This window comes from Camelus dromedarius, chromosome 11 (genome assembly GCF_036321535.1).
Source record: "Camelus dromedarius isolate mCamDro1 chromosome 11, mCamDro1.pat, whole genome shotgun sequence".
NCBI classification, from domain to species: Eukaryota; Metazoa; Chordata; class Mammalia; order Artiodactyla; family Camelidae; genus Camelus; species Camelus dromedarius.
In genome coordinates, this window is record NC_087446.1 from 5,108,960 (window position 1) to 5,135,909 (window position 26,950).

Genomic DNA, 26,950 nt, shown 5'->3' on the forward strand with positions numbered 1-26,950 from the left:
GTAGATTCAGGTCCAGCCTGTTATTTCCCTCCACTCCATCATGGGACATCTAAGACTCCAGGAAAGAGGGAGGAGCAAAGAAGACTGGACAAGGAGTCAAGAGTCCACAGCTCCTTCTCATCCTGACTCTGATTGCCTGGGTGACCAAGGGCAATACTTCTCATTCATTCATTCATTCATTCATTCACTGGTGCCTGGCTCTGCTTTATGACCTTGGGCAAGTTGCCTAACCTCTCTGTATTGCATTCCACAGCTATAAATGAGGGCAACAGCACCTACCCCATGGGGTGATTGTGAGATTTCATGAAATAATATATGCAGCATTTACTTGGCAAGAATGTATTTTGGCTCAGCCACTATGGAAAATACTATGGAGATTCCTTAAAAAACTAAAAATGGAGTTACCGTATGATCCAGCAATCCCAATCCTGAGCATATATCTGGAGAAAACTCTAATTCAAAATGATATATACACCCCAGTGTTCACAGCAGCACTATTGCAACAGCCAGGACATAGAAGCAACGTAAATGTCCATCGACAGATGAATGGTTAAAGAGGATATAGTATACATACACAATGGAATACTACTCAGCCATTAAAAAGAATGAAATAATGCTATTTGCAGCAACATGGATGGACCTAGAGATTTATCATATTAAGTGAAGTAAGTCAGACAGAGAAAGGCAAATATCATATGATATCCCTTCTATGTGGAAGCAAAAAAAAATGACACAAATGAACTTATTTACAAAACAGAAACAATCACAGACATAGAAAACAAACTTCTGGTTACTGGGGGGAAGGGAGACGGGGAGGGATAAATTGAAGTTTGGGATTTGCAGATACTAACTACTATATACAAAATAGATAAACAATGAGGTCCTACTGTACAGCACAGGGAACTATATTCAATATCTTGTAGTAACCTATAATGGAAAAGAATATGAAAAAGAATATATATATGTATAACTGAATCACTGTGCTGTGACACATACATCACACCAGAAACTAACACAATGTTGCAAATCAACTGCACTTCAATAAAATATGTTTTAAAATATATGTAGTATTTAGAACAAGACCTGGCACCTGTATTTGTAAATGGTGTCATATCATGGAGACATCCCCCAATCCTGCACACTGATTAAGCAGGACTAGTTTGGCTAGAGAGACAGAAACCAGCATAAATGTCTTAAGAGCAGAAAGAATGACTCATCCAGGGTGTCAAACACTGTCTGGTCCCTACTTCCCCACCCCCAACTCTCTCTCTCTCTCTTCTTTTTCCCTCCCCATCTCTTCCCTTTGCTTCCCTCTGATTGGTGGGTCCATTCTCTCAGGCCAGCTCTCCATCCCATGGGAGAACCACAGTGACAGGCAGCTCTGACATCCACCCTTGCTGCTCTATGCCCATATGCACTCCCCACCAGCCCCACTTAGAGAATCCCAGGGAAGAGATCTGATTGGCTTGATTTACTCCATGTCCTTGCCTGAACCAATTTTACAGCCAGTGGCATGAAATACAGTGAATGGCCCAGCCAGAGCCACCTGTTTACCACTGAGGCCTTGGGTTGAGGTCTAGAAGGGACACGTGGTGGTCAAGAAGTCTAACTAACCTGCACACCCCAACATCTTGACCTGAGTGAGAGACAGATCTACTAACCGATGAGTTTCAGATTTCAAACCTGAACCAGGGTCAGGTTTGGTGGGGGATCGTGTAGGACAAAGGGCCCCAAGTCACCATTCTGGGCACCTGAGGATGGCAGTCCAGCTGGCCGGCCCAGCTTCCTCTGGGGGCACAGAGGATGGAGGTGGCCAGGAGAAAGTGGGCAGCTGGATGCAATCATCAAGGCCCTGAGCAGGGTGTGAGCTGTAAGGACAGGGTACCTTGAGTCTGGGTCTGCCAGGCACACGGCTTGGGGAAGGGCATCATGAGACGAGGGAATGGAGCGAGCTGTGCTCAGAGGTGTGAACCAGCAGAGTGGAGGGCAAGCAGGACTTTACCAGGCAGAGGGTGGACCCATGTACCAGGGCCCTGAGTGGATTTTGTCCTTTAGGCAGCAAGGAGCAGGGAGATCAGGTCAGCCTTTGAGCACCGACTCCAGCTACCCTTATGCATATGGGTTTGAGCCTCTGTGGGGTCATTCAAGTGAGAGCTGGTGGCCCAGGAGATGGAGAGGAGAGGGTGTATGACATCCACAGGGCTTGGTGTGTAGGGTGGGGAGAGGGGAGAGGTGCCAGCCCTGAGGCTGGGAGGCCTGGGAGGCCTGGGAGGAGCAGGCTTAGGCAAGAGTGGCTGACAGCCCACTTGGCAAGTTTCAGGTGCCGTGGACACGTTCAAGAGGCAGCAGATCTGTGGGGCTGGGCCGAGGTTTCCCTCCCTGTGAAACGAGGTGAGCAGGCTGGGCTGTCTCCAGGACTCGTTCGCAGCTTTGCCTGTGGACGCATCTACGGCCTTGCAGCCTAGTCAGTCCCATAACTACGCCCCAGAGGGGATGGTTGGGGCATGTGTGTGTGTCATGTCACCCCCACTTCCCACTTCTACACAACCCCACCCAGGACCCTAGAGTGAAGTATCACCATCCTAGATGAGGGAATTTTTTTGGACATGTTAGAAAGATGGGAGAACATAAAACTGGGTAGTACCTGAAATCAACCACATGAATTGTGAACTGTTAGAATCTGGCTGCTTTTCTCAATAGTGAAACCAAAAGAGTAAAACCTATCCCATTACAGTGAGGAGCGCCCTAATGCCTTTTGACCTTGTGAGTGAATTTTATGAACAGGTAATGGTTTAGAGCGCATCTTTGGAAGTCACACGGCCCTGGGTTCGGATCCCGCATCTGCCGTTTGCTAGCTCTGTGGTCCTGGGCAAGCGGCCTGAGTCTTCATCTTTTCAGGTGTGAAGTAGAGGTGGTAGCAGTTTCTACCTCTCAGGATAGATGGTGGAACCCACAGGCTATCTGAGCACGGTGCTGGGCACACGAACACTCCATACAGGGTACCTATGTCATACGCGGGGAAGGAGGCAGCCCACAGGGCAGAATACCCCGAATGCTGACTCTCAGGCGAGTCATATCAGAGCAGCATGGAACGTGAGCTAGAGATGCACAGAGCTCCTGGGGACTGAGACCCTCATTTGACAAGCGGGGTTCAAGTGATTGCAAAAAAAAAATAGCCTCGGAGGTCTAAAGAAGTGTGCAAAAATGAAGCAGAGTTATTATAAAAGTTCACTTTTAATAAGGGAGGATGACAAAAGCCTCTAAAGTCATCCAGATTGAGGCTTAACCTCCCTGTAATGACATTTTATGCTTGCAGGGAACTTTATTTTCTCAAAGAACTTTCGCAACTGTTATTAATCAAGAGAATTCTTCCTGAGGGGAATTTTTTTTAAAAGTTAAGGTATGCTTATGCTGAGAATAGGGGGTCAGCAGGCTGGAGTCAGGGCGGCAGAGGCTGCGTGTCTGGAAGGAAGAGCCGCCCTCCCCCTCTCCACTCCCCTTCGCTGCTCCTCAGATCTCCACGAGGTGTCACCAGAGGGAGCCAAAGGGCCCCGGAGGACAGCGGTCCTGCTGGCCAGCCCAGCTTCCCCATGGGGCATGGAGGGTGGAGGCAGCCAGGAGAGGGTGGGCGGCTGGATTCACTCCCCAAGGTCCCATCTGGAGCTGATTCCAGACTTGGATCAGCTGTGAGCCCCACCTTTGGGAATCCCCAGTCTGGGAGGAGAGAGACGTGAGACCCAGGGTGAGCTGGACACTGATGGGAAAGCCCCGGGGTCTGTAGGAGCCCAAAGGAGGCCCTACACCCTGCTTGGGGGCAGGGGTGGAGGGGGTGGGCAGAAAAGGAGGGGTGAGCCTTGTGAAGAAGGGCAATGAGGGTGCTCCTGGCCTTGCAGGAGGTGTGGAAACAGGATGCCTGTGGGCCCTCCTGGCCAGTGGTTTGGTGAGGATAGGTTCACTGGGAAGGGCAAAGGGGCCTTGTTGGCCTCACCAAGTGTTCCTGGATTGTTTGGAAGGTGACAGGGAGCCAACAGATGTCCCTCCCAAAGTGACTGTCCGATTCGTGCCTGGGCCTCTACTCACCCAACTGTTTCCAGAGGCTGCAAGACACCCCTTGCCGGAGTCCAGGCATCCAGGTGCTCACCCCTCCTGCCCCTCCCAGCGGCACAGACACCAGTCTCTGTGAGCAGCTCTCCACCTGTCATCGCCACACACGTGCAACGCTTTACAGTTTGCCAGGTGCTCCAAGAACATCCACTCCTCGGCACCCCCCTTCTCCCGTGGGGCCTTGCGCGTTGTCTCATCCATCTCAGAAATCTCCTCTCATACTTGGTTCCGAACTCTAGGTCACGTGCTCCGGGGCAGAAGTGACTGCCTCTTTCTCTGCCACCTTCTTGGGGAAGGTATTCACGGAGGGATGACGAGTGTCTCTCCACCTCCCTTCTCCCAGCTCCCTGGCTCCTCTGCACAGACCATGATCGCCTTCTGGAAGGAAGCACTTGTTCTCTGCACACCTCAGAGGGGCAGCCGCCGACTAGAACTCAATCTGAGTGAGAGCTGTCTCGGGGTTCCGGGAGTCACAGTCTAACAGGCCACCACCCTGCTTCCATTCCCTCCTTGATTTGGGGAAACAGTCTGGAAGAAAATGCCCTGCTACCATTAAACTTGGGGGGGGGGCTGGCCAGGGGTGGGGGCCTCTGATGCACAGACACATTAAAGAGTGCTGTTTCTAGTCGGCTAGAGCCCCCTGAAAGGGCCCGTCTCCCCAAAGTCACATTTCTTGCACAAGAGCATTTGTGGTTCCCAGGGAGATTTCTCTCCCGGAAACCCAAAGCCACACCATGAGGAGGGCAAAAATAAAGCTTGATAATGGGGTCTTCCAAATTAAGCCACCTGCCAGGATCAACCATGGAGGAGGAGATGTCTGGAGTAATGGGAGTAAGGCTGGCCCTCCCTGGTCCCCTCCATGTGGGAGACCCCTTGCCTCAGGCACCAGGCCAGTGCCACAAGCTGCTTGTGACACGAAGTCAGATTGGGAGCAAGGGTGGCTGGACACCTACAGAAGGTAGTGCGAGTGTGTGTGGTCATGTGTCTGTGTGTGAGAGGCTGTGTGTTTGAAGTGTGTGCGTATGTGTGAGGATGTGTGTCTGTGAGGATGTGTGTGAGTGTGAGTGTGACTGTGTGTGAGAGCCTGTGTCCGTTCGCCTGAGGGTGTGTGTTGGAGGGCATACGTGTGAGTGAGTGTTGGGGGGCAGGGAAGGGAGCTGGGGTTGGAGAGGAAAGTTGGGTGTGGACCGGTACAAGCAGAGTGGACAAAAAGAGGAAAGTCTTGTCTTTGAGGCAGGCCTGGAGAGCAGGAGAAGAAAAAAGGAGCTCTTATTGGTGGTTGTCAAGGAGATGGGCCTTGGGGTTTGCTGAACTTTCTTCCCTTAAAGCGAGCGTCCTGCCTGGGGCTGAGAAGGTCTATTTGTTTCCAGGCGCACCTCCCGGCCCGGGTCTCAGGTCCAGGCCCCAAAGAAGTCAGGTGTAGACTACAGGTCAGGCCAGAGCAATTCTTGGGCTGAATGGTCCGATGATTGCTGCCCCTGCCCCCAAGCCCACAACCCCTCCGGGAACTGGCCCTGGGGAGGCCACAGGCCTCGCATCCTGGGGGGCATCAAACTTTCCTGGATAAGAGGTCAGCCAGAAGGTGGGCTGCGCTGGCTGGACTGACCGCAAAAACCGCCCCTTCCAGATGATGGGGGTCCTGTGCCTGTCCTATGACAAGCACACTTATGGGCCATTGTCCTTTGAGGAGTGGTAAAAAGCTCTTTTGTTTTTAACGTAGAATTTTGAATGATTTTGTTCCTGCCTGGCTTCGCCCCTGCATTGCCAGTGCTTGGCACACAGTAGGTGCTCAGTGAAGAGTTACCAAATGGGTGAATGTACAATTCTGCTTTGAGCGTTTGCGTTTCTTTCACTACAAATGGATGCTGCTGGGCCTTTCTCTACCTCCAAGGGCCGGTTGGCCGGCCCCCTTCCTCTCCCTTGAGTGTGTGTGTTGGAGCGGAGTATGTGTGCTGGTGGGGTGCTGCTCCCAGAGGTGTGGCCACCCTTGACGACCGGCGCTAGTGGGAGGAGGTGGGGAGCCAGGGACAGCGGGAGGGAGCAGCCTCCGGAGCCAGCTCCAGCCTGGCCTAGACGGTGCACCCCGCGGCCGCGCGAGCCGGCCCCTACCCCCCACCTGCCGCCAGCCCCGAGGGGAGGGGGCGCCCCCGGACGCCCGCGCCCGCCCCTCCCCCCCGCAGGCCGGCCGCCGGCGCCCATTGGCCGGTCGCGGGCGGAGCGCCGCCCCCGGAGGCAGCGGGCCAATGAGCGCGCGGCTGTCAGCTCGTCAGCCGCGCCGGCTTGGTGGCTGGGGAGCCCGAGCGGTGGCCGCGGAGCCAGCAGCTAGGAGCGCTCGCCCAGCGGCCGGTCGGTGGGGTCCTCGCGCCCCGCACGCCCGCACGCCCGGCCCGGCCCGGCCCGGCCCGGCCCGGCCCGCAGCGAGCATGGGCACGGCGGCCGTGCGCTGGCACTTGTGTGTGCTGCTCGCCCTGGGCGCGCGCGGGCGGCTGGCGGGGGGCAGCGGGCTCCCAGGTAAGCCCCGACCCGGTGGGCGGCGGGCGGCGGGCGGCAGCAGCAGGGTCCCGGGGTGGGGGGGGGCGCAGCCCCGCGCCGTCTGGAGGGCCTCAGCCCGCGCGGCCCTGCGCCCCGCCCCACCTCTTTGCAAAGTAACTTCTGGGGCCCGCGCAGGGCGCCCCCACCCCGCAGCCCTGGCGGCCCGGGGCTCTCCGAGCCCCGCGGGGCCGTAGCAGGGGCGGGGTGGGCTGAGGCCCTGGGTGAAGGGGAGCGTGAGGGCGCGAGGAAGAAAGAAGGCGCGACGGCGTGCCAGAGGGCATCCCCCACCCCCTGCCGACCTGGCGAGAGGGTGGAGACCCTTGAGCCGACGGGCGCTCCCCCAGGGAAAAAGGGAGCACCGGCGGAAGGAGGCTCAAAGGGGAGACCCAGAAGAGGTGAGCAAGGGGGAAAAGGACAGGGATAGAAAGAGAAGAGGGAGGTGGTAGATGGAGAGACAGATGGACAGAAAAGGAGGCACACAAAAGGACACAGGGAAAAACCCAGAGAAAGACAGACTGGAAGACTACAGACCAGAAAGACTGAAGAGGGAAAGGAGGGAACCCAAGGGAGTAAGAAGGAGGCAGATAAACTGCAGGAAGGGAAAAGATCAAAAGGGGGAGATGTGAGGGCAGGACTAAGGAAGGGAAAAGGAGAAGAGGGGAGGTACAGGCAGGGGGACACCAGAGAAAGAGATGGGAGGACTGAGGAGGAGGAGGGAGGGAGACAGACGGAGGGAAAGAGAGAAGGATGGAGATGGCTGGAAAGCCGTGGGCAGATTGACAGATAGGAGGGGGAGGACTGACCGACAGACACAGGCGAAAGGAAATGGATAGGAACCAGAGGAAGGGGAGACCAAACATGGGACATCGTGAAGGGGCAGGAGAGAGAGGCCAGAGACTGGAGGAGGGAACAGGCGTCGAGCATCAGGCATGGTTGGGGCAGGCAGCAGAGGCGAGGTGGGGGTGCCCCATGGATCTCACAGAGACTCCTGGCACTCCACCCCGGCTTCGCCTCCTGCTCTCTTGGTTGTCCGGAAGGGGCTCTTCCACAAAGCTGAAGACACATGCTCTCCTCCCACGTCCCTTGGAAGAGCTTCCTCCCTTTCTGTCCTTGGTGGGGAGAGACCCTGCTATGTTCTCCCTGGCTGCTGTGCAGGGCTCCCTGAGGTCTGTGTTTGGCAGCAGGAAGTCTATTTCTGGGAGTCACACCCTGAGTGAGGATGCCGGGCCATTTAAACTATTCCACAGTTGGAGCTGAGCTGTTTTTCAGGTGGCCACCAGGGAAGCTGTCCCTACTGCCACACCCCCACGTGTCTGTGGGTGTCTCTTCTGGGCTTTGAGGTCCTTCACCCCCGTTTGTCTGTTCCTTATGTGCCTGTCTCCCCTTCTCTGTCTCTCCTCTGTGTCTGTCTGCACTCCCTGTCCCCACCACATGGAAGCCGTGTGCTGTGAAACAAACTAATGTCAAAGCAACCACCTATTGGGAGGGCTGGGCTGGCTCCGCCGGGGAAAGAGTCCCCAGCCAGGCCATAAGTGTGGCCAGGGAACCTGCAGGAGCCCATGCCCCATGTTTCCTCTCCCTCTCTCCTTGAACTTGCCTGCCCTCTTCCCAGCCCCCACCTAAAGATAGGTTTAAAAGGTGTGTTGGGAGGTGCCTCCACTGCCCCTTGGCTACCATCCATCCATTTCCATCCCTACCTAGGTATGAGATTGGGGGTAGGGGGCGCTCCAGAGCCCCAGTCAGTTTCCCTCCCTCCTTCCTGTGCACTGACGCTTGGGTAGTGGGAGAGCTGTATCTGTGCCGCAGCCCATTGCCCCTGCTGGTCCTGCCTCAAAAGTGGCCCCAGTCCTCTCCCCTGGAAAGTGCAGACTGGCCCTCTCTGGTCTCTGGCCTCTGGCCCTTGAGGCTGTGCCACTCCTCTCCTGAGTCCCTCTGTGGTCACTTCTCCAGAAGGAGATGTTCTGCTGGCCCCTGGCCATCTAATGGCTGGCTCTGGTTTCCTACACTCACTGCCTCCTGGCCGCTGTTCCACCTTCCTTTGGGCAGCTGTAGAGGATGGGCTGCTGACCTGAGCAGATACAACCACCTGCTCTGTGTGTGTGTGTGTGTGTGTGTGTGTATGTCTCTGTGTGTGTGCGCGCGCGCGTGCATGCATGGAGGTGATTCTGTTGTGTTTCTTTTTGCTGCCATTCATCCTTTAGGGGCAGGCTGCAGCCTTGGGGACTAGGGCAACAGAGGAAGAGTCCTCGGGATGGTGGGGAGTGGTTCTCTTAGAGAAGCACCCCCATGCAGATTTAGAACCTGGAAGCCAGCCAGAAGAGTAATTCAGGGTAGACATTCTTGATGGCCAGACAGGCTACGGTGAGGCTGGAGGCAGGAAGAGAGGAGACATTCCAGGACTTCCCCAGCCTGGCCTCTGGGTTACTGCACTCAGGGTTCCCTATGCTGCCCTTCTGGGTCCTTATGTCTGTCTGCCATCCATTGGTACTTTATGCAAAGCTGCCTGGAAAGTAACATGGCATGTAGAAAAGCTCTGGACCTGCTTATCCTGGGTCAGAGGAGTCCAGTCTCTGCCCCCAATGAGCTACTGACTTTCAACAGACTTCTCTGGGCCTCTGTTTCCTCATTTGTAACCTGAGGAATTAACCTAGATTACAGCTAAGGTTCTTCTGTGCTCTGAGGGTCCTCCCCATGTCTGAGCTCTGTGTGTGTGTGTGTGTGTGTGTGTGTGTGTGTGTGTGTGTGTGTGTGTGTGTGTATGTGTGTGTGTGTGTGTGTGTATGTCTTGGGGTGTATATACAGATACATAGAATCTGTTTTACATTATTTGCCTGACAGATGTTCCAAATGCAGGTGTATATGCCCTTTGTGAGGGCAGGAGGCGGGGAGTTGCCAGGAGCCCTCACAACCTAAACTTCACTTGAGTTTGGAAGTCAGAATATGAGAACCAGGTTCAAACCTAGATTTCCGAGGTGGGGAGGAGAGGGGACAGGGAGGTCAGAACCACCCATGAACTAAGTTAGTCCCACTGAGTCCATTGCTGGGCCTCTCCAGTCTGGTGACGTGGAAGCTGGGGGAAGAATCCTTTCCTTCCATAGTCTAGGGGCTGGCTGGGGCCCAAGCTCCGATCTCCTACATGGGCCTGCTGGCTTAGCCTCTGCTCCCTGCTCCATGCCAGCCTCTGTTTCCCCAGCTGTAACCCAAAAGGGGTGGATTTAAAAATCCTCCGCGGAGCCTTCTGGCTCTACATTCTAGAATAAGGAGAGTAGGGAGGGTTGGAGCAATGCTTGTGGGGAGAGCATGACCACATGAGAGAGGCTTCTCGCTGTCTTCCTAAGCCTCCGTTTTCTCATCTTTTTAGTGGGAATAATAGCTCTACTTAATGGAATTATTGTGAAAAGAAATGAGACCAGCATTTTGGTAGCGCTGTGCCTGGCAGAGTAGTTGCCCCAGAGATGCCACCAGTCACTGCTCGTCACACCTAGGCATCCTGTGACAGCTGTGACTGTTAATTCCCCCAGTGATCAGTGGGAGGGTGGGAGGCAGACGGAACTCCCTGCCCCTGCCCCGTGCTAGGGCTGCCTGCTTCCCAGGCCACACCTCACTCGCCGTTTCCCCCCCAACAGGGGCAGTCGACGTGGACGAGTGCTCGGAGGGCACAGATGACTGCCACATTGATGCCATCTGCCAGAACACGCCCAAGTCCTACAAATGCCTCTGCAAGCCAGGCTACAAGGGGGAAGGCAGGCAGTGTGAAGGTGAGCCCAGCCCGGCCCTCCTGCCAGACCCCAAGGCCGCCACCCACGGCCTTGGCCTTAGCCGCGGCAGACTCTGCGTCTCCAGGGCTCGCCCCCATGAAGAACCACAGCACAGGCCTCTCTCAGCCTTGGGAGGGAGGCTGTGGGCTTCCCGGGAACCTGGCTACTTCTCTGGAGGGTGGTATTGAGAGGCCTGGGGTGTCTAACTCTCCCTGGATTTGAAACTTTTGGGGTTTTTAAAAAGAAATTGAGATGAAGCATTAATGATTTATTTGTCCATCTGTCCCTGACTGGATGTGTATGGGGTAAAGGCTTGGGGTGACCCCCACAGTCCCTAATTTCAAATCCGAAATAACTCTATGTACCCTGTGTAGCTTCCCTGAGGGAGCGGCTCAGTGACAGCTACTTCTGTGAGGCTGGCTCAGGGCTCCTGTCTCAAGGATGAGAACTTGGGCCAAGACTGGTGGGTTTGTGCTGTCCGTCTCTCTGTCCAGCCTTCCTTCCCTGCACCTAGGGTGCTGCTTTGACTGTGTAGCCCTAGAAACCACCTCCCTGGCAGGCTGAGAGTCAGAGAGACAAGAGCAGCCTCGGCTGTCTTTGGAGCCAGGACTTTCCAAGCTGGGTGGAAACTTTGGGAGCATTTGTCCAGGAGAGTCTGTGTAGTCATTCTGCCTCCATGGGGCAGAGCCCAGCATCAGAGGGCTAGAAACAGCTCTCTCCATGACTGATAAGAATCAAGACCCAAATCTGTCCCCACTTCACAGATGGGGACAACTGAGGCTCAGTGTGGCGACGCATCTTCTGCAAGATCCCCATGTTTCACAGTGGCGTGGCCGGTACTCAACCGCAAGTCTCCTAATTCCCACCCACGGCTCTCTAGCGTCTCCTTATCTTCTCCTTGAGCCCTGCCAGCTTACTTTTTCACAGTGTGAGATTTGTGTTAGAAAAATGACACAGGAGAACAAGGTGCAATGCTGTATAAGGCTTCACGGGAGCTCGGTTGTATAGGACATGCAGCTCTGCCTCCGTGAGATGCTGACGTTGTTGGGCGTCTCCTTAAAGCCAAGTGCTGGACAGATGACATTACCCTGGATCGTGCCTCCCTGGCCTTGCTAGGGGGAGAAGCCTGAGAGGGGAGCTGGTGCCTACTCACAGACCTCTGGAAGGAGGCCAGGCTGGAGGCAGATAGAGCCGGCCGTGAGCCAGAAGCCTGGTGGCACAGGCCGGGCCAGCTGCTGGCAGGTCCTGGACATTAGCTTGGGGGTTCCAGCTGACACATGTAAGGCTCTGTGCAACCGTTTTCTGACCTTCTGCTCTGCCCTCCAGGCCCAATGCTCTGGCAGGGGAAGGCCCAGGGTGACCCCCATCCCTGCTGATTTGAGCCACTGACGCAGCCTGTTCCTCCCCTTGCCCAGCTCCATAGGTGCCTTCCCACTGTCCCCTGCCCAGGAGACCCAGGCTTTGCGACCTCCTTGTTGCCCTGAAGTCCTTCAGAGTCTGGCTTTAGCTTTCCACTCTGCTTGAGCCCAGGTTGGGAGTCACACTCACTGGCTTCGGAGGCCTGATGGCCTCAGTACGACAATAAAAGAGGATAAGGCTTGTGAATGTGCTTCAGGAACTGCCAGGGGCCTCCCTGTCTCTCCAGCCCGGCTCAGCCTCATACAAACACCATGCTCACACACACTCACCAGGTCATTCTGTGCTTCTGAGACCCAGCTCAGGTTTGCCCCCTGCCTGGAGCTCCTTTCCCTCCCTTTGTGTCCTAATTCCTAATCATGCTTTAGATTTGCCTCTTCCAGGAAGCCTTCTCCAATACCACCACTTCCACACAATTATACACATGTGCGTGCATGTGTGTATATGTGTATACACACGCACGCACGCACACACACACACAGCTGCGTTAAGTACCTACCTTGCTCCCAGAAGCCCCTAGGCTGCTTTCCATCAGAGCACTCTGATTCTGGATTATAATTATGTGTCTTGCTCCCCCACTGAATTGTGAGCTCATTTATTGGAGGGTCTGCCATGTGCTCAGCCGTGGGGCCGCCACACTGAAGCTGTCAAACTCGGCCTCTGCCCGACTGGATCTCACAGCGAGTTCCTCAGTTACAGAGAGTGTTTCACGTTTGTGCCTGTGTCCGCAGCTCCTGGGGCAGAGCCTGGCACTAGCATGGGTGTGCAGGACATGTTTGTTCTGAGTTTGGCTCTCTTTTGCCCAGACTGGAGTTCACACAGGGTGAGCGGCCTCTGAGACACCTGTAGAAGAGTGTGAGGGCTGCATGGGAAGTGTGGCGCGCCGGGTCCGCGGGAGGGCCTGTTCTTGCCAGGGTGTCATTTCCACCCTGTCTAATGAGAGAGAAATGTAGGGATGGGAGCCCTGGGTTGCAGCCCACCTCAGTGTGAAAGTTTGGGTGGTCATTTGTCCTCCTGAGCTTCAGTGTCTCCTTTCATTAGATGGACCCCAAATACCCGCCACTACAGGCAGCCCTGATCGATGAAATGCAATATAGTGTACAGGGGGCCTGCCAGCCTCGGGGTCTGGCTCACACTCTATACGGTGCGTGCATAACACACAGAGGGTGGTGCCATTACCCGCACTGTCGTTGTCATCAGCACCTCTTCTCACTACCTCTCATAGTGGTTTTAGGCTCAGATGACACCATGGAGACCTTTGAACACTGCTCAGCACTACAGACCTCAGAGGTGATAGGGTGCAGCCTGGCCCCTCCCCTAAGGGAGCTTATAGTCCAATTGGGCTGCATGAACTGAGACTGCGCATCGGTAGAAATTCTTAACGAACAAGTGAGGCTCACACGGGTGGTAAGCGAGCTGTGCTGCCGCGTCAACGGCAGGGAGAATGGTCGTCAGGAACCGAGAGGAGGATGCTGTTTGGGCGCTCGCTCCGTAAACACTCCGAGTGCTGCTGTGGGTTCAGGGCACCTGAGTGGATGCTCTCCCCCTTGTGCTGAGGCTTTCTCATCCCTGGGGACCCACCTACGGTCATCACTCAGAACCACAGAGCCTGCTGGAGTGTTCGTCAGATTCCCCCTGGGTTCCCCAGAAGGACCATGCAGAGACTTCTGGAGTTTTTGAAATCTGGAGGGGCTGGCAGGCCCTGTGCACTGGTGACCTGGGGAGCTTGGAGAACACCCAGGTGTTCACTTCTTGGTTCACAGGGCGGGAAAGGGAGGCCTGAGAAGGCAGGGGCCTGGCCTGAGTTGGGACTAGGGCCTGAGTTTGGTGGGTCCACTGCTTCACAGTGCCTTTCTGCAAGCAGTTATTGCTGTCTGTGGCCCTCTGTTCTGAGACAAGGGAATGAATGGTCATATTCAGTTGAGCATAGTGGTTAAAGCCTGGACTTTGGAACAAGGCTCCTTGGGTTCAAATCCTGCCTGTGTAGCCTGGACAAGTTACTTGACCTCCATTTGTTCATCTGTAAAATAGAAATGACAATAGTCCTACCTCATTGAGATAGTGTGAGAATTAAATGAATTGATGCATATACGTCATTTGAACATAGCCTGGCACATAGGACACACTATATCCGCATTGGCTGCTGTTACTGTGAGGATGATGGTGGTGATGATGGTACTGACGGTGACGGTGACGTTGACAGTGACGCTGCTGATGATGACAGTGATAATGACGATGAGGATGAGGAGGTCAGTGGTGACCATCATGATGTTGATGGCGATGATCGCAACATTGTCCAATATGTGAAAAGGGGTGAAGCGTTGTCTTTTTCCCATAACTCCCAGGAACTAAAACAGCTGGGAAATGGGGTATTCTGGTTCATTGACTATTCAGATAAACCACATGCATATATCCATGTCCCCACAGACATACAGACATGTGTGCTGTTCACAGATGACCATTTACCAACCACGTGCAATAAAAAATACAAGTGACAGAAGGCTTTCCTTTGTTCTACTAAACCTACTCCAGGGATGGCAAATAGTATGCTGCCACCTTCTCCCACAGCAGACATCAAGAATCAACAACTGCACCCTCCAGACAGCCATAGTTACCTGGGATTAAACCTGTTTTCCCTCCCTGGGCCCCTTTTATCTGGAGGTCCTGAGCTTGTGTGGGATTTTGCAGAGTTTGGGGTTAGAGTTTTGGGGGAAATGAGTTACCTTGTTCCAGAGATCTGATAGTCTTTGCTGCTTACCATGGTAAACACAGAGGACAGATTCTCAGCAAAGCATGCCCAGAGACACGGCTTCTAGAGTGTCCCCAGTTCTCCACAGGAAGAAGTTACCTATGACACCCCCCCCCACCATGTGGGGCTGACGGAGCCCCTTACACCTTTAACTGTGTTGCCTGGAAACTCCTGCTGGTTGAGGAAAACCCTTTAGCAAACCCAGCACCTGAAGCAACCAGGAGGTCGGTCTCTAGCCAGGCCACTCGGATGAGAGGCAGCAGGACTAGACATCAACCCCAGTCAGCCACGGGGTCCCAGCAGCTGGCCAGGTCCCCAGCAGCCTGTCTGAACGCAGTGGGAGGAGTTCCCTAGCTGTGCGTTAGAGGGGGCTACAGAGACCCTCTCACACTTCCCCTCCTGCCATCAGCTCATCCTGAGCCAGGCCCTGGGAATGCAGGGGGCTGGCGGCACATCGCCCAGCCAGCCCATCGCTGGCCTCCTGCTCGGCTTAGTCAGGCCTGTTTGTGCTCTTTCTGCCGAGGGGGCAGGTGGGGGGTGAAGAGGGGGCATTTTAAGCCCTGTAAATGCTTCAACTCATTTAACCTTAATTGCTTTGTTTTCATAGACATTTGCTAAGGAAAAGGACCAAATTATAGCTTGAATTGGGCCTTACTAATCTTAATTAAAAGCTCTTGTTTATAATCAAGACCAGGCCCCAAACGAGGAGCAAACCACCCTCAAATGGCTTGTTTAAATAACTAAGACCCTCTTGATAATCACTGTTTAGTCTGAACCAGCAGTGCACATCACCCCTTCTATGTGTCCTTAATTTTTTCGACCATTTATTCAAGTGGTTTATTCCAGTTGCAAGTTCCAACTGGGGCCTTTTCCAAGATGTTATAATTAAAACTCTTGGGGGAAATAACATTTTGTTTTGGCCACAGTATATCAAATATATTACTATTTTCCCTTTCTTGTGAAAAGGAAAAAAATGACAACCTTATGGGCATCAAAGATCACAAAATTAGCATGTATGTAATGAATGTAAATAGTCACTTCCTGAATTTCATATCCCCGGGGTCTACTTGTCAGTCACTGAAGTCAGGTAGATTACAGGGCATGCTATTAAGCATTTTAACAAAACTCCTACTGACACACCCAATGATCCATTTAGTTCAACATCAGGAAAAAATCTTAAAACCAGTTGGCCTTCGGAGGGAATAATGTCTATGACCTTATTAAATCATTTTCATCATCATTATTGCACACTTTATTGAAACTCCAGATGAAATTCTGCTTTTGGGGAGGCCAAGAAAGGCAGTAGGAGGTGGGCTGGGAGGGGGGAGGAGGGGAAATTCTTCAGGTCTTAAAACGTGCAATTATGCATGCTAACGTGTGCCCTGCTGAGGATGAAGGCGCTTGCGTCCAGCAGACCAGAGGCAGGAAGAAATTGGGTGTGACTTAAACTTCCAAGTTGCTGTCAGCTAGCAATTAGGCAGCGTTGCTTACAACTGGTCTCAGATCTGCTGCAGAGTTTAGGCTTCTTGGAGCCCATGTCTGTTTCTGGAAACAAAAATTAAGAGCTCATACGGTTGGCGTCTAAGCATTGGAGGCAAGTTCACCTTCCTGAACCTCAGTTTGCCCGTGTGTAAAATGTGTCCACTGGACTAGATTCAGTTTAGCATCAAGAATGTTCACTGAGCACCTACTCTGTGCCAAGCTTGGTGCCCGCGCCAAGGCATGCTTTCCTGACCTCACTGGTGAGGGGAGAGACAGCCTGGGAGAGACACGATCATAACAGGATGTGGAAAGTACAGCCATAGAAATACAGACCAGACTCAGCGGGCATGAGGAAGAGAGAGCGTGTATCTCTACCCAGAGAGGGAGAAGTCTGGGAGGGCTCCCTGGAGAGGCATCATCCCGGCCAAGTTAGGAAAGCAGTGCAGGTCTCTTCCAGCTCTGAGGGCCCATGGAACCATCTGCAGCAAGGATGTAGAGGCCCGTTTTTGTCTTTGCCGACTTGGTAAGTCCAGCAAGTGACTTAACCTTCCAGAGGCACCTGGCTCCTTATCCATCCAATGGGAGCAGGGGTACCTGCCTCACAGAGTGTGCATCTGAGTGGAGTCTGGGGGAGGGAAGGCTGCCTCGCCATACATGAGAGTGTGTTGAAGACACGGTGCCTGCATGTTGAGCTTTCTTTTTTCTCTAAATTCCCATTTCTCCCAGGGTTGGAGGGCCTCTGCCCCCACCCCCACCTCCATATCTCCAAGCTCCCCGGGCAGCAGGCCTCTCTCTGCCCCTTCTTCCAGGCCCTCTGGCCGCCTCTTGGCCGCTTCTTATTACAGTGGCTGTATTTGTTTTTCCATCGGAGGAATGCTAACCAGAAAAAAACCATTATTTCTAAGAAAATAAACCATGGGCCTGTTGGCCTTTGAATGCTACTGAAGTGGACGGCGGCCTTCCCCAAAGGCCTTGAGACAAAGGGCCAGAGGGCTTGTGTGTGCCGGCAAGGTCAGGGGGTCTCGGAGGATACTTGGAGGGGGTCTTCCAGATGGGCCAGGGCTGCAGCCCCTGGGAGGAGAGCATTTAAAACCCCAGCTGGCCTGGGAGGAGAGCGTTTAAAACCCCAGCTGGCCAGCTTGGACTTCTGGCTGGTTAATAACGGCTGCTGGACTGGACACCCCCCACTCCCTCTGCAGGCTCCAAGTTGCACTCCTCTCTCCCAGAGATCCCCTGCCTTCGGTCCGGGCCTTCTGCCTCTTGAGTCAAGGGGAACAGAGCTGGGTGTGGGTCCACGGAGACCTGGGTGCCAGCCTGTGTGACCTTGGGCAGGTCTGTGGACCTCTTGGGCCTTCATGTGCTGACTGTAAAGTTCAGGGCTGGGCCAGGAGAGCCCAGGCACCCTGGACCTCAGCAGTGGGCAGCTCATTCTTCAGGGTGCTCCTGGCCATGGTGGCACCTGACGCCGGTTCAGTCTCTAGGGGTGGAGGTGGGCTCCAGCTGGAGGGTCAGCCACCTGTCCCTTCCCACTGACAGCGCCACAGGCAGACCTGGGCTGGCAGCTCTCCCACTCTGGGCTGGCAGCTCTCTGTGGCCGGGGTCTGGGCTGAGGCCAAGGGGCCAGGACAGGGAAGGTGCTGGCATAGAAGGAAGAAGTCAGGGAGGTGGCTTGGTCCTCAGTGAGGACTGCGGGCCCTGGCCCCCTCATTCCCTGAGATGTGATGAATTCTCCAGAGGACTGTCGGGGTTAGGATGGTAGTCTGGAAGGAGCCTGCCTGGGTTCCAGTTTTGGCTCTGCCACTTACTAGCTGGGTGATCTTGTCCAAGTCCTTAAGCTCTCTGGGCCCCGGTCTCTGTTTCCACGATGAGGGAAGTTTAGCCCTCCCAACCTGGCCTATACTGCAGGCTGAGCTGCCTGCTCTGACAAGGCGCCTGGTGGGGGCTGCCCCTGCTGTTACTGTTGTCATCACTAGAGAGAGACTCCCCTGGGACCCGGAGAGAAAGGGAGTGAAATCAGACTGCACCAGGGCAGCCCCGGCCCTGCCGCTGCTGGCGCCCCCAGGGCAGCCTGTGAGGGCAGGGGAGGACGCCTGAGCTGGGAGTCTTCCTTCAAGGTGCTGTCAGCCCCAACCTGCTGCTAAGAGTAGGTCCGCAGTTTCCCTTTCTGGGCTCGGTCACCCCTTTATCAAATCCAGGGGTGCGTCAGACCTCTAGAACCCCAGCTTACCCGCTCCAAGCGGCTCAGGCTCTCGGGCAACTACATCTCTGACTGCCCTCCTGTTGCGCTCATGGGGCTGGGCTGTAGAGCAGCCCCCTGGAGCCTGCAGTCTGGGGGCCCAGGGCTTCTCCGCTGCCTTTCGCTAAGGGAATGGGAGAACGGCCATGCCTGTCATTGGTTGGGGAGCAGTAAGAGCCTCAACTCTGGGCTGGCAGCCTCCTGGGGCCCCTCCTCATTTCCGTCTTGAACACTCTGACGGGTCAGCTCTCATTCTGACCCAGCAAACCAGGTTGCTTCGGTACCCAGCAGGCCTGATGTCGGAGCCTGGGAACAACCCCCAGTGAAGGGTCCAGGGTGTTCCTGAGGAACAAAGGGAGTAATTGGTCCTTTGGGTTTGGTAGGCAAGTCGCACCTGGTACTTGGGAGCCACAAAGCCTACAGTGAGTCTGCACTGGGCAGGTAGCATTTGGGGTCAGTTCAAAGTGAGCATCCTTGTGGTTTCCCTGCACCCGGCAGAGCCCCAGAAACTCACCAGCACAGTGGATTCAGCAGTCACTGGAAAAAAATTTTAAACAGCGTTATTGAGATATAATTCACATACTATAAAATTCACCTACTTACAGTTTACAATTCAGTGCCTTTTAGTGTATTTACAGAGCTGTGTATGCATCACCACAATCAATTTTAGAACCTTTTCTTTACTCTAAAAAGAAAGCCTGTACCCCTTAGCCATCACTCCGCAGCCCCCACCACCAGCCCAAGAAACCACTAATCTACTTTCTGTCTCAAGAGTTTTGCCTTTTATGGAGACTTCATATAAATAGAATCGTTAAAAATATGGCTCTTTGTGACTGAGAAAGCAGGAGCTCTCAAGTCAAGTGGCCTGGCTCACTTCCTGGCTCCACCGTATTAGCTGTGTGACCTTGGGCAGGGAAGGTAACATCTCTGAGCCTTGGTTTTCTTTGCTGTCTAATAAAGATGTCGGTACCCATTTCTCAGGGTGGTCACAGTGAAGGGCCTGCGTACGGCCTCACACGTCCACGGAGGCTCCTGTCGAGTTGGCTACTCGTTCGTTCAGTGCCGAGCAGACTTCCGAGGAGCACACTCTACTCCTTCTGAGCCCGCGGCTGAACAGGACACAGTGCTTGCCCCATGGAACTCACAGCCTCAGAGGACACATACATAGCAAGCGAGAGTAATGACAGTGTCTGTTCAGGGAGCTGTGAGGCCCAGAGGGTGGGGAGGAGTCCTGTCTGCCAGGGGTCCCGCAAAAGCGTCAGGGAGGAGGTGATGCTGGGACCCAGCCTGCTGAAGTGCGGAGGCATCTGTGAAGGGGAAGGAGCTCCAGGCAGAGGGGACAGCGTGAGCAAAAGTGTGGCAGCCTGAAGCCATGCAGGCCACTGGGAGAGGTCAGCAAGCAGCTCAAACCCCATGGTTACCTTGGATCATGGGTTGGGTCGGGGGAGGACCTTCCCACCCTCTGGCTGAGCCATGGTCATTGTGTGCAGTTAGGAATGAAAAAGTATATAGATTTGTGTTGGTTTTTCATGACCTTTGACCTTTCCCATAATTAACTGCTGGGCCCACTTCTGGCATTGTCTCGGCAGAAGGGAAACCTGATCGATGGATGCCAGGGGTCCGCCGAGAGCGGGTCTCATTACTCAGTCATTACACACCCGGAGCTTAACCCTGTGCCACCGGAGACAGGGGGCTTAATCCTTCCTGCTAGGCGGCCCTGCGAAACTACCTTCCCGAGAATGTAATTAGCCAACAAACCGGATTAAGATTTATTCACCAATAAGGACTCAACTTCCTAAGCCATACATCTCTCCCAGAATGGTTGCCTGATCTAAGGAGTGGACGGTTTTTCCTAAACCCCCCAGACAAAGGAGAAGACGTGTTAGCGCCCAGCCAGGGAAGGGTTCTTTGTTAGAGCGTTTGGTCTCCGCTGTCTGCGAGGAATGCCGAGAAAAATGCCAATTTCAAGGGGAAATGGGAGATGTTGTCAGTGATGATCTCTGAGAGTGGAGAGTGAGGGGCTTTAAAAATCCTCATCTTGAGAACCTTTCTAGTCAGTCCTGATTTTTAGGAAAATACCCTAAAATAGTATTAAAATAAAATGAGAAGATGTTCTGACTCACTGCAGTAGAATCTCTTAGAACCTAGGCACTGCAGAATAAATATATATTTCATGGCGCAGCAAGAACCAATTTTGAATTAAATGGAAAAAACAAACAAACAAACAAACTCATCCCACTCAAGTCCAAACCAGTGTTGCTGGCACATAACAAGAGCTGTGGGGTTGTGTGTGCACTGCCGTTTTAATACAGGAAAAGTGGAACTGTGTGACCTTTTAAAAATCCCATAATGAGCAGCTCACCATGCTGTTTTTCTCTGCTCTGTTGGATGTTAGGAGCTGTTTTCTGTTGGGAATTGAGTTCTCATTAAAAAAAAAAAAATCAAAGCTGGAGAAGGGGCAGGGATGTCTAGGGCGAGCTGTTGGACTTCACATCTGCAGCTCTTGGGTCCGGTCTTTCGTCCTGCTCACTTTCTCCACCGGTAGGAACCACCTTTGTACCCACCCCTCAACCTCGAGAGTAGGTGCAGACCCTGGAGATAAAAACAATGATGCATGTGGCAGCTCCTCCCCACCTTTCTCCTTAATAGCTTTTGGAGCATGAAGCACTTTTAAAAAGTATTCATCTCATGCACCCCAAGGATGTGGCTCCAACAGGACTAGAGCCTGCATTTGAACACAGTGCCTGGCTGGGGCCCCTGAAGACAAGGCCCTCAGCCATGCCATCCTTGGCCTCTGCATTAGTGAAATGGAAACAGCAGTCGCACCTGCTTCACACTCAGATTTATCACTCCAGTCTTTGCTCTGTGGTCTCATGGCTGTCTTCCCTCTGTGTGTCTATATCCAAATTTCCTTTCTCTTGTATGAACACCAGTCATTGGATTAGGGCCCACCCTACTCCACTATAACCTCTTCTAAAACTTGATTACATCTGCAAAGATCCTATTTCCAAATCAAGCCACATTCACAAATACTGAGGGTTAGGACATCAACACATCTTTCGAGGGGACACAGTTCAACTCACAACAGTCCTTTAAGACTAAATATCTAGATTAGTCTCCCAAGGCAAAAGAAATCAAAGCAAAAATAAACAAATGGGGCCTAATCAAACTTAAATGCTTTTGCACAACAGAAGAAACCATCAACAAAACAAAAAGACAGCCTCTGGGAAAGGAGAAGATATTTGCGAACCAAGCGACCAACAAAGGCTTGATTTCCAAAATACACAAATAGCTCATACAACTCAATATCAAAAAAAAGCAAAAACACAAAATGGGCAGAAGATCTAAATAGACATTTCTCTAAAGAAGACCAAGAGATGGCCAACAGGCACATGAATAGATGATCAATATTGCTAATTATTAGAGAAATGCAAATCAAAACTACAATGAGGTATCACCTCACACTGGTCAGAATAGCTGTCATCAAAAACTACAAATAATAAATGCTGGAGAGGATGTGGAGAAAAGGGAACACTCCTACAGTGTTGGTGAGAATGTAAATTGGTGCAGCCACTATGGAAAACAGTATGGAGGTTCCTTTAAAAACTAAAAATAGAGTTACCACATGATCCAGCAATCCTACTCCTGGGCATATATCTGGAAAAGATGAAAACTCTATAATTTGAAAAGATATATGCACCCCAATGTTCATGGCAGCACTATTTACAATAGCCAAGACATGGAAACAACACAAATGCCCATCAACACGGTTGGTTTAGGAAGAAACAGTGTGTGTGTGTGTGTGTGTGTGTGTGTGTGTGTGTGTATCTCCACAAGGAAATACTACTCAGCCATAAAAAAGAATGAAATAATGCCATTTGTGGCAACATGGATAGACCCAGAGAATATCATACTAAGTGAAGTAAGTCAAACAGAGAAAGACAAATATTATATATCACTTGTATGTGGAATCTAAAAAATAATACAAATGAATCTATATGCAAAACAGAAACAGACTCACAGATATAGAAAACAAACTTATGGTTACCAAAGGGGAAAAGGAGTGGGGAAGGAATAAATTGGGAGCATAGGATTAACAGATACGTACTACCGTATATAAAACAGGTAAACAACAAGGACTCACTGTTTAACACAGGGAACGATCTATATTCAGTGTCTTGTAATAACCTATAGTGGAAAATAATCTGAAAATGTGTATGTGTAACTGAATCACTCTACTGTGCAGCTGAAACTGACACAATATTAGAAATCAACTATACTTCAAATAAAAAATGAATAGCTTGGCTCTACCCGCCCCCACTCTTTCACCCTCTCCCCACTCCATCTGCCTGTTCCTCACTCTCTGGTTTACAGTCCTTAAAAAGTAGTCCAAGGCTAATAGGCATCTTGGAGGCCTGTGGGACCTCTTCTGGGGCTAGTGGCTCTTGGATATGTTTTTTACAATAATAATCTACTTGCTTTGGCAAAAAAAAAAAATTAGTTGATTTGTTTATGTGTTTATCTCTTTTGTGTTAAAGGAGGCGGCTCACATGATTTTAAAAAATAAAAATTCCAAGCACAGACACAGAAAGTCAGGGGAGGTTTGGTTTCTGAGCAAATGTCTCCATTCAGGATGCTGGGCAGGTAAATCAGGTTGGCCACAGAAGCGTGTGGGAGCACTTCAGGCCTAGGGATTGGAGAGGAACTGATCATTCTTAGGGACGCTCAGATCTGGGGGGACTCATTGGGAATGGATTAAGGGGAGAGATGTGAGCAGTGAACATCCCTGCACCCTTCAGCCCATTCGTACCCATTGTGGCCTACACTATGGGGAGTCACAGAAAGGAAAAGGCTGGAGCTGTTTTATTGACTGTTCAGCAATCTCTTTATAATGCTTTACGTATATGGTGATCAAATAGTTTATCATTTTGATAGTGAAAAGGTTGCTGTTAATAATTATACCCAGACAACAGGCATAAACTGGAACTACTCCAGGCAAACTTGGGTGTATGATTATCCTAATCAGAGAAAAGACATTTTTCTCTGTTCTTACCACCTTCAAAACAGCTGGCTCAACTGAATTTCATGGATGCAGTGACTCTGTAACTGATTGTGTTTCCTTCCTTGCCTTGGTTTCTAGGAAGCTAAGTCACGTTTATGGCCTTCCTTTTGTAATTGTGCTGGAATTACCAAATGTATTTCTGCATAAAGTCACCAGCTTTCTCTTATTCTTCAGCCCTTCTTTCTTTTTCTTCATCCTAACATCCATTCTTTTTGAAAATCTTATTGTTTGTATTTTGTAAGCTATTTACATGGAGGATGTTTGAAGGAACTGATGGGTGGATGAATAGATGTTTGGATGGATGAATAAGTGAGTGAATGTTTGGCTGGATAGATGGATGAACAAGTAGGTGTTTGGATATGTGTGTGTGTGTGTGTGTGTGTGTGTGTTTGGATAGATGGGTGGGTATTTGGATCAATGAATACATGGACAGGTGGTTAGGCATTTGGATGGGTGAATATTTAGATGAATAGATGTTGAGATGAATGGAAGGATGGGTGTTTGGCTGAATATTTAGGTGGATGGATACACATTTATATGGGTGGATATTTGCCTGATGTATGGATGGGGGAATATGTGATTGGGTGAATGGGAGGATGGTCAGCTTATTGGATATTTAGATGGATAGATTTCAGCATGTATAGACAAATGGAAGGCTGGTGGATGGGTGTCTGAATGAACAGCTTATTGGAGTGACTAGATGGATGGTTAATGGGTGAGCGGATGGATGTTCAGATGAATGGATGCATAACTGGCTGGCCGGCTGTTTGGGCGGATGGATAGGTACATGCACACACACACACACGTTTGAGAGTGTGTGTGGGGGGGGGGGGGACGACGGATGGATGTGGAGCATGTGGAAAGATGAATGTGTGAATGGGTGTTTGGCTGATTAGAGAACATAGTGATTCGGTACACAGTGTAAATGTGCCAGGAATGAAATAATGTATATAAAGTACTTTGCCAATGCCTGGGATGCCATGGGCATTCTAACTTATTAGAAAGGACGTGGGCTTTGTAGACTGAAAGACCTTTGTTTTGATCCTTGGCCTACCACTTACTATGTGACCTTGAGCAATTACCTTTCTGTACTTCAGCTTTCTCAACCATAAAATGGAGTTAAAACACCTACTGCATTTGCACAGCATAGGAAACCAGAAACAAAATGAAAAGACAACCTACAGAATGGGAGAAAATATTTGCAAATGATACCACCGACAAGGGACTAATTTCCAAAATATACAAACAACACATACATCTTAATAGCAAAAAATAAACAACCCAATCAGAAAATGGGCAGAACACCTAAATAGACATTTCTCCAAAATAGACATACAGATGGCCAAGAGGCACATGAAAAGATGCTCAATATCACTAATTACTAGAAAAATGCAAATCAAAACTACAATGAGGTATCACCTCACACCAGTCAGAATAGTCATCATTAAAAAGTCTACAAATAATAAATGCTAGAAGGGGTGTGGAGAAAAAGGAACCCTCCTACACTGTTGGTGGGAATGTAAAAGTGGTGCAGCCATTATGGAAAACAGTATGGAGGTTCCTTAAAAAACTAAAAATAGACTTAACATATAATTCAGCAATCCCACTCTTGGGCATATATCTGGAGAAAACTATAATTTGAAAAGACACACGTACCCCAATGTTCATGGCAGCACTATTTACAATAGTCAAGACATGGAAATAACCTAAATTTCCCTCGACAGCTGAATGGATAGAAAAAAAAGTTATAGGTATACAATGGAATATTACTCGGCCATAAAAGAGAATGAAATAATACCATTTGCAGCAACATGGATGGACCTAGAGATTATCATATTAAGTGAAGTAAGTCAGAGAAAGACAAATATCATATGATATCATTTTTATGTGAAATCTAAAAAAAATACAAATCTTATTTACAAACCAAAAATAGACGCACAGAAGTAGAAAATAAACTACGGTTACCAAAGGGGAAAGGGCAGGGGAGGGATAAATTAGGAGTTGGGGATTAACAGGTACACATTACTATATATAAAATAGACCAACAAGGACCTACTGTATAGCATAGAGAACTATATTCAATTTCTTATAATAACATATAATGGAAAAGAATCTGAATATATATATAATCTGAATATATATATATATATTATATATATATTCAGAAAAGAATCTGAATATATATATATATATATCTGTATCTGTATAACTGAATTGCTTTGCTGTACAGCTGAAACAAACATTGTAAATAACCACACTTCAATAAAAAATTGCTTAAAAAATACCTACTGCAGAGGGTTGCAGTGAAAATTAAGTGGACTGGTGTATGTGTCTGGAGTAGATCCCTGCATACTTCCTTCTGAGGTAGAGTGTGTGAGAGAATTCTTCTACCCAAGCATAGAATAGAAGTCCTTCCCCTCAGTCTGACTCATCCAGCATAAGTCATATGCTCACCCTGGGACCAACAGCGGTTGCTAATGCCATGTACTGCTTGGGTTAGACTGATACCCCCTCTCCCCTGCCAGAGCTGGGACCAGGGCACCTTCTCCTGAGTCACCTGCTTGAATGAAGGAAGGGAGGGAGGCAACAGTTTGGGAGCTGCTGGTTCAGATCAGATGAGAGATGATTCTCGTGCTTACAGTTAGAGGAAATGGGTGACCACTGGCATGACTGCACCCATATTAAGAGTGTAGAAAAACCAAGTGTTGGTAGCTGACTCAATTTCAGTGGAGAGGTGGCAGGATAGCAGTATTCACTGGGATGGGGAACCCCAGGGAAGTGCAGGTTGATGAGTTAAAGTTTGGCCATTTTGCCTTTGGAGGGAATGTGGAAGATCCAGAGGGAGAGGTGGTTGGATTGGTGTGTCTGGGGCTCTGGCAAAAAGGTCAGAGCTGCAGAGATTGGGAAGTAATCAATACACCAGTCTTTATAAATCCACGTACACTTTCAAACATAAAGTCTTATATCCTCCATTAATGTTATTTAAAATTTCTAAGTACATTAAGTATAATGATTAAAAATTCAAATGGCTTACGGAATTGAGCCTGCTTCCCAGCTGACACTGACAGCCAGTGCAGGCAAAGCCTCCTGTCTCTTGCACCTTTGGAGATCCAGGCTACTTTGTTCTTCCCTCATCGTGGCTGGGTGGGTGGGCACCAGGAGGAGGCTGCCCAGCCCAGACTCTGTATGCTAGCACTTCCAGTGCAGCAGTTTTCACTGAAGTTATTCCCTCTGATGGCCTGCGTCCCTGGCACACAGGTGTCCAGACTACTTGGTCACCTCCAGAGTTAAAGAGCTCACTACCTCCTGAGACAGGATCTATCTTCCACATGGACATTCCCACCCGTGAACATTAACTGGCCCCCATGGCTTTCCCCTGCTCTGTGTAGCTCTTCTCTCTGGACGAGCGTGGAGAGCACATGGAGCTGAATGTCTCCCTGTGCCAGCTCCTCAGTCATTTGCAGGAGCGACCAGGCTTGTCTTCAGTTCCCCCTCTTCTTCAGGCTGGCCCCTTCCTGGCTGTCATAGCTGGAACCTGGCCTCAAAAATCCCTCTTCAACCAAGTAGAGGCGAGACTGCTTCTTCCCGCACTGTAGCCTCTTGCAAAGCAC

At 51.1% G+C, this 26,950-nt stretch overlaps 1 protein-coding gene across 2 annotated transcripts in view; it reads left to right on the forward strand.

The window, feature by feature from the left end:
* The first annotated feature begins 6,508 nt into the window (after positions 1 to 6,508).
* The window catches only part of SCUBE1 (signal peptide, CUB domain and EGF like domain containing 1), a 123,141-nt gene continuing 102,699 nt past the window's right edge, over positions 6,509 to 26,950 (forward strand). For both annotated transcript variants that reach the window (XM_064491388.1, XM_064491389.1), the window contains exons 1-2: positions 6,509 to 6,615; positions 10,263 to 10,394. In XM_064491388.1, coding sequence (XP_064347458.1) covers positions 6,528 to 6,615; positions 10,263 to 10,394 — 220 coding nt within the window. In that variant the 5' untranslated portion in view covers positions 6,509 to 6,527. The remainder of the gene's footprint in view (positions 6,616 to 10,262; positions 10,395 to 26,950) is intronic.